General features: G+C 30.4%; 1 protein-coding gene across 2 annotated transcripts; it reads left to right on the top strand.

Moving 5' to 3' along the window:
- The first annotated feature begins 246 nt into the window (after positions 1 to 246).
- LOC143081836 (uncharacterized) lies at positions 247 to 6,382 on the top strand. Of its 2 annotated transcripts, none has more exons than XM_076257514.1 (4): positions 247 to 384; positions 1,736 to 1,803; positions 3,454 to 3,502; positions 6,163 to 6,382. In XM_076257514.1, the coding sequence occupies exons 2-4, from the start codon at positions 1,752 to 1,754 to the stop codon at positions 6,260 to 6,262; spliced, it is 201 nt and encodes a 66-aa protein (XP_076113629.1). In that variant the 5' UTR covers positions 247 to 384; positions 1,736 to 1,751; the 3' UTR covers positions 6,263 to 6,382. The 2 variants fall into 2 exon arrangements, with proteins under 2 accessions (XP_076113629.1, XP_076113630.1); XM_076257515.1 differs by lacking the exon at positions 247 to 384 and adding an exon at positions 579 to 704.
- The last annotated feature ends 1,822 nt before the right edge of the window (positions 6,383 to 8,204 follow it).

Raw genomic sequence — 8,204 nt, 5'->3', positions numbered from 1 at the left:
GAATATGACACACAACTTTAAAAGTTATACATTAAATAACGCAGCTCACTTCCCCATAGTAGGTTATCGTCAGTTCTATTCAACGGGTCAAGGGTGTCGAGATCTGATGAATCCGTGTGAAACTTTGTTTTGTAACTCGGTACATTTGAAAATATAAAGCTCCTAATAGTCAATGGTTACACGTGTTCAATATACTATATCTCGACCAAAACACCTCGATGCCGTTATCAAGGTGTAAATAAACATCAAAGTTGTAATTAGTAAATTTATTCCAGGAAACATTTTAATTCAGCTGGTTGATGCACATTTGGAACTATCAATCCTCTTATTGCACTCTATCGTCATGCATCTCTGTGATAAATAGGTACACAATTCTGTTTCAAGGTAATTGTTCCTTTTGATCATCTTATTATTTATGTAGTTTAAAAGTGCATCTGGACATGTTACATAACAATAATTCATTGTTTCAGTTTTTATTTTGTAAACAAACAAAGATTAACAGAAGGAAAAGTGCATCTAGTAATCATTAATTTGAGAATCGTGTGTTAGGTAATTAATATTGATAGGACCTATAGCCGCAAAGCAAGACGCTTCAGTAAACATGTTTGCCGTTATATATTTTCACTGCGTCATAGTCGTGTATAAAAGCTTAAAAAACAACAGAATATTTCCAAGACTTACATACACTGATTACATTTTCTCATGTAAGTATATATTTTAAGTCATGCTAACGAAGATTAAATGTATAAAGCTATCTGAATTTGTCTAATAGCCAAACTGCTAAAATGTGCCTATTTTGAGATAGATAGACAATAATGTATATGCTTGTTAATTAAGACTGTTTTGACGAATTCTGAATGTTTTGCTTTTGCTTGAATCCATTTTTTCACATTTAAACCATTAAAGCCATTGAAAGGTATAGAACTTAAATAGTATTATTCCTATAATGGCATATTAATCAAAGTTTTCATTTTTACTTGTAATCAGAAATGTTCTATGAATTTTCAATTCAGGATAAAATTCGAGTTTCACGGCCAAGGCCATGTGTAAACTTTATACAAATCTATGGCTTCTAAGAATTATGTTTTAATCATACAATAGGAATTAAGTAAAAACAGCCATGAAAAAATCTTAGAATTAAACGAGATAAAAACATTTTAACGATCCAGAATAATTTGCTTTAAGGAATTTGCTTAATTTAAATAAAATGGGATAAGCATATAAAGTCATTTTACAAAATAATGCAAAAATATAAAACTTCTGAAGAAAAAAGAAAGAAAAACAGAAACATAAAACTGCTGGTGGACGTTTCGTCCCCGAGGGTATCACCAGCCCAGTAGTCAACACTTCGGTGTTGACATGAATATCAATAATGTGGTCATTTTTTTACATTTCCTGTTTACAAAACTTTGAATTTTTCGAAAAACTAAGGATTTTCTTATCCCAGGCATAGATTACCTTAGCCGTATTTAGCACAACTTTTTGGAATTTTGGATCCTCAATTCTCTTCAACTTTGTACTTGTTTGGCTTTATAAATATTTTGATATGAGCGTCACTGATGAGTCTTAGCTAGACGAAACGCGCGTCTGGCGTACTTAATTATAATTCTGGTACCTTTGATAACTATCATGAACAATCAAGTATTAGCGATACTGTTTCAAAAACCATGTTATAGACAAAGAAATATTCAAAAGTATGCATACATGTACACCATATTTGTTTTATTCGTTATAGATAACACAAAAGAAGAATGAAAGTCGCTGTGTGTTTAGTCGTCTTTATGCTGTTAGTGGCCGTGGGAGGTAAGAATGCATTAGATTTTCTTTAAAAAAGTTGAGCTAGTAAATCTTTTCATTTCCAAAAGTGACACTTTCCGTTTGAGCGATTCATCTTTTATATTTTTCTTCCGTGTAAATTATATTATGAAGTAACTTTCATTAAAGTTGTTTAGTTTTCCTTTTTCAATGAGTTATACATCGTTATTTAGTTTATGAAATATACGAATGTCATTTTAACAAACAATTTTGATATTAATTGATACAGTTGCAGAAACACGATGAAACGTAAATTTAAAAAAAAAAAAAAATTTTGACAATCCTGTAATGTTATTTAAAAATTATAAAACTTGGATGATATCATTGATGGTTGTTTACTACTCCCATTATGTATAGATAATTTTTGTAATTTTATTTTGATACAAGATATATTTTAAGAAAGTAAGATTCCAACTACTCCTGTCAAATTGACCTGCTTTTGATATGGTGATAAATTATGTATCCCGCTTGCTTCATATGAATGTGTCTAGTGAATGTTAATCCAAAGAACTTTTTGAACGCAGTATTTTATGTTTACATTTTACATTTTATAATGTTGTGAATTAAGGTAACCGCTGTTCGAAATCGTTTGAGAGAAAACAAATCCGGGTTATCAACTTAAACTGAGATTAACACATCAACTATAAATTGAAAACAACGAAACAACAGAAACAGTGAATAGCAAAAAAAAAAAAAAAAACGACAATGCAACTCACATAGAGAGAAATTATAAGATTACAACAGTAACTGTCATTTTCCTGATTTGGTACAGGACATTTTAAAAAATAACTGGTGGATTGAAATTGGTTTTGCAGCTAGCTAACCTCCCGCTTTTATGAACATTTTTATCATAACATTAAAATGATAACATTACATGACATGACTACAGTACAAATAAATACAAGAACATTACGGACAAAGAAACACACAAATAAACAAATGTTTGCACCAGTCCTAATTCAGGAATTTATAGCTTGTTCGGTGTGAGCCAAGGCTCCGTGTTGAAGGCCGTACATTGACCTATAATGGTTTACTTTTATAAATTGTTATTTGGATAGAGAGTTGTCTCATACCACATCTTCCTATATCCATTTACAATAGGTTATTTCGACATGCTAATAGTTATCAAAGGTACCAGGATTATGATGTTTAATACACCATTCGTGCGTTAAGTCTACATAAGACTCACCAATGAGGCACCTATCAAAATAGTTAAAGAAAGGTAAACAAGTACAAAGTTGAAGAGCACTGATGACCTAAAATTTCAAACAGTTGAACCAAATACGGCTAAGGTTAACTATGTCTGGGATAAGAAAATCCTTAGTATTTAGAATAATTTGTACTTTTGAAAACAGTAAATTTATATATAAAAATGTCTTTATAATTGATGTTCATGTCAACACCGAACCACAGAATAAAAACGAACACGTAAAACAACCTAGGGCAGCACATAACACAACACAACACAAACATGCATTTTCACTCGATGATAACGCTACAAAAGTGACGTCACAGGTAAATTTCTACAAATTTGATATAGTTCAACCATTACCATGGAAGTGTTAATTCAATTCAGTGTATTACGACAACTACATATCCCGGTTGCATTATTTTATATTAAAAATACTTTACTTCCAGGGAACATGGCGAAGGAAGACATGCTTGAAGATAATGGCCTTTTTCACAAGTAAGTTGAATACCATTATTTGATCTTACTTCGTAATCGAGTAAAGGGTGCAAAGAGTATGTTAATGATTGAACTTATCGGTTGTAATACTGTAAATAGTCGAGTTAATTTAGTATAAATTTGACCCTAACCTTGAGGTAATTCCAACATAAGATATTAAAGTTTTAATCTATAGCATTATATCCCAAATATACACACAAAAAAAGTCACATAAAATCTAACTTTGGGAAAACTAAAAAAATCCTGATTTTAAAATTCCTATGGAGATTTGCATTGGTAAGGGAGATAACTCTGAAAAAAGGCAGAAATATCAATAAATATTGATACAAAATTAAAACTGTTCAGCTTCTATTTAACAGATTGTATTGATTCTTGATATTTTAGCCGTTTTTAGAGTATAACAAACAACTCTTAAGGTGTTTTCATATCTATTATCAAGCTACAACCTATATTTCATAAATCATAAGTTGACCATTTGTTATATTTTTCAGCATGTCAATATAAAGAATCTCAAATTGGATAAAACTAATTAAGCATATATTCTTCTTTATGTGGTTAAGAGTTTCTTTAAACAAGGTAGATGCTGAACAAATATAATTTACAGATATAAACAATAACAAATATTCACATTAAATTTTTCAAAATGGTCTCAAAGCCATAAATTTGCAATTTCTTTAATGATAAATGTGCAAAAAAAAAAATAAGTAAATACCCATAACTCTTCGGTTTTGTACATTTTATGAGCAGAAAATTATATAATACAGTCAAATACGAACTTATAACCCCTTCAATGTGTCATATTTTACATGAATTTTTAGAAAATCAATCAAAAACTGACAAAAAAGTCTCATCTTTGCGGAGTTATCTCCCCTTTCAATGTCAATTTCCATAAGAAATTAAAAATGCAAAATTTGAGTTTTCCTCAAGTTAGATTTAATGAGATTTTTTTCTGTGTATATTTAGGGCTTAATGCTATATATTAGAACTAAAACAAATTCTGTTGCAATTAGTTTGAGGTTCAAACTTAGTTTGACTGGACTAAAATGTTATCAGACGGTATTAAATATCAAAGAGAAGTTTCATTTAGACAAAATCTGCACATAAAGATACAAATGATATACATAATGATTTCCTTCATCAATTGATTGTAGATTACAATATCTTTCTTAACCATACAAAAGGCAAAATCAAATTACAGATGCAACCATAGAGTATATCTTTGTCTCATTGTTCATGATGTTAATGGTTATATTGTTGTCCATATTTATATACATCCACTTCATCGAACATTGTCAATCATATTACATCTTCGTATTTTTATATTGACGTTTTTGTAGGAATGAACATGTTGCACATGCTGCTTGGTCAAATGCACTAAAAAATGCAAACAACACGTTTCTAAATTTATGCGTCCGAAGCACTTATCTGAATTTACCAAGAATACTTAAAAGCCAAGAACGAAAAAGAACCGAAACAGTCGAAGAGCTATATAACCAAACATCAAAATTTGCTCGAATTAAAACTTCATTTTGGAGTATGTAAAAGACGTGATGAAAATGAAACGAAGAAAAAAGTCACCATAAAAACATGTCTTAGAAAATGGAATATACCACAATGGTAAAGAACACACAAAAGAAAAAACAAAGGTCCTTAAAATAGATAAATATAACGAACACCACTTAAAATTGAGATTAACTCTAGTGCTTCAGATGGAGTTTCAATGTTCATGAATACACATAGTGACACAATTTTGACCAAACGAATACTGAAACTCGACAGTCGATGACAAAATGACTATAGCATTGCTAAAAAGAAACAGAAATAGACAAAACAAAACAAATATGCAAAACAAAACATAGAAAACTTAAAAACACGAACCCAACAATAAAAAAGGGGGGATATAAAATGCCCCGAAACGGATAGCAGATATTGAACAACATGTGACACTCGTGGTATAAATCATAATAAGTAATATATGGATTTGTTAATCATTTGTTAATCATGTTAATGTTACCAACAAAAAAGTCATAATACAAAACAAGCTCTAAATCAATTCGGCAGTCAGTAATTTTGTTCGTACACGATTTATTAAAAAGTTTCTGCATGTTCAAAAATATTTCCTTTGAGAATATAGAAAAAATATAAGAACATTAAGTTTCAAAAAGTAAAATCACAAAAATACTGAACTTAGAGGAAGATCAATTTGGAAAGTCCATAATCACATGGCAAAATCAAATAACAAAACGCATCAAAAACGAATGGACAAAAACTGTCATATTCCTGACTTGGTACAGGCATTTTCAAATGTAGAAAATGGTGGATTAAACCTGGTTTTATAGCGCTAACCCTCTCACTTTAATGACAGTCTCATCAATTTCCGATATTTTTACATTGATGCGTTAAATAAACAGACACAATAAATATAATAGTCAAAATATGGGTACATCAGTCATCATCGTTTAACAATTTTAAAAGGAACAATTTAACAGAACTCAAAAACAAATTTCCCTCATCCAAGTAGAATTATAGATTCTGATACATTTTTTATACTTTTTATTCACATGTAGACATAATTTGCTATCCGTACTAGCAAATAAAGCGTTCCTGGAACAAATACTGAAATATTCGATATATTATTTTTACTTATTGTTTTGTTTCAGTCTTGTAAAAAGACAGGCATGTTGGGGAAGAACTTGCCGCAGACACAGTCATTGCTGTAGGGGTTATTACTGTTATCGAAGGAGATGTAGGCGCGACTGAACTCGACTATACAGGTCCTATCAAAACCAACAGAGGCAAATACATGTTATTTGTTCAAATATAGGACCAGTTAAAAAGAATATCAATTAAAATGAGATTAAAATTTGCTTTTCTGAAGAACGATTTGATTGTTTTTTTTTATGCAATACATGTACAAAGAGTATCCCTTTCAGGAATAAGAACATGCATTTAAAGTAGTACCCTTGTACACTGTTGATATTACAATTAAAAGACTCTCCTGCATATGCAATTGGTCTTGTTTAGAGCTCTTAAACGTAAAACCAGCTGAAAGCGTTTAAAACGGGATACACAGAGGGAAATGCATAATTTTTATACACATATATTAGTTCAACGCTTCTATAACTATAGAATGAAAGAAGTTTTATCTCATTCTAACTTTTTATTCTGTGAGAAATCAGTATTTCTTGTTAAATAAAGGATTTATTTGTTAAACCTATAATTAACTTCAATTGGACGTTGACCACGCTAGAATACTAGTTAAAAAAATATCAGTTCAAAATGAAACAACGAAGATGAGCTACACTGTAAACCACTGTTCATAAACTTTGGTGCAACGTTTGATTTGTTTCTTTGTGGCCTTTTATCTGAATTGTTTTAATTGTAGACAATCTTTTCGTTATGCCAATGTCATTTTTTTTTTACATGAAATGAACAATTGTCTGGATATCAGTTGTACTTTTACTGGTGACAGTATAATTCATTAAATATCGATTTTGTACGGTTAAAATAGTTTGTGAGCTTTTTATATGCATGTAATTGTCTAATGAGAACAAGAAGAATGCAAACATGTTACAGACGTCAATATAACTATTTCTAAGATTATCCTTCTTGTACTTTCAGTTTTGTACAGTACATTTATTTTAAGACGGTAGAGAGATTGATAGTTCGTAACCAATTGGGTTTTATATCATCATTATATATATATTAACTTAAAGAACTAAAAATTATATAAAAATGTGAAATTGAACAATAAAAAGGTGTATCGTAAACTCATCAACAAATCAAATGAAATTATAGGTAAGTAACAACGCCGTTCATGGAAGACTTTTTTTTTCATCTGAGCGTCACAGGTTTGTCTTGTGTGGACGAAATGTGTGTCTGGCGTAAATTTTTTAAAACCTGGTTGGTACCTTTTGTTAGCTATTATTCGTGTGTTTCTCTGTCCTATATGTTCTCCCATTTATTTTTATTGTAGTCCTGCCATGTAATGTTGTCATTTTAATGTTATATTTAACATTGACATAAAAGCACGAGGTTAGGCACGCCACAAAACCAGGTTCAACCCACCATTTTTTTTCTTAAAATTTCCTGTACCAAGTCATGAAAATGGCCATTGTTATATTATAGTTCGTTTCTGTGTGTGTTGCATTTTAATGTTGTGTTTCTGTTGTGTCGTTGTTATCCTCTTATATTTGATACGTTTCCCTCAGTTTTAGTTTGTAACCCGAATTTGTTTTTTCTCAATCGCTTTATGAATTCCGAATAGCGGTATAGTACTGTTGCCTTTATATCCATGCTGTTGAGGTGTTTGAGCTTTTGATTTCACCATTTGATAAGGGACTTTCTGTTTTGAATTTTCCTTGGAGTTCAGTTTTTTGTTTTTTTGCTGTTTATATTGTTAATGATGTTATGATAAATTCAGATAAAGTTTATGTATACTGAAACAACAATTTTAAAAGCGTATGATCACTACTGGACGAAAAAAACAACTGTCCATACCAGTTACAGTCGTTCTAAGACTGATAAAGTTTGTTAAAGTTGTAACAGTTGTTAAATTTCACTGCTGCAGTTATTTTGTAACTGTCCCAACTTAAAAAGTGTTTGTCAATAACATAAATCGACTGCAACAACGCAATAAATAACTGTCACAGTCATTAAAGGACTGTACAACTATTTCAAAGTTGTAACAGTTGATTAACAA

Source organism: Mytilus galloprovincialis, chromosome 7 (assembly GCF_965363235.1).
Source record: "Mytilus galloprovincialis chromosome 7, xbMytGall1.hap1.1, whole genome shotgun sequence".
NCBI lineage: Eukaryota > Metazoa > Mollusca > Bivalvia > Mytilida > Mytilidae > Mytilus > Mytilus galloprovincialis.
The sequence above is the reverse complement of the archived record's forward strand: the minus strand, read 5'-3'. Positions and strand labels throughout refer to the sequence as shown.

Excerpts from the sequence above, each read along its gene's own strand:
- LOC143081836 (XM_076257514.1), top strand. The coding sequence starts at position 1,752 with ATGAAAGTCGCTGTGTGTTTAGTCGTCTTTATGCTGTTAGTGGCCGTG. Across the intron at positions 1,804-3,453 it reads GCTGTTAGTGGCCGTGGGAG|GGAACATGGCGAAGGAAGAC; the intron begins GTAAGAATGCAT and ends CTTTACTTCCAG. Across the intron at positions 3,503-6,162 it reads GATAATGGCCTTTTTCACAA|TCTTGTAAAAAGACAGGCAT; the intron begins GTAAGTTGAATA and ends GTTTTGTTTCAG.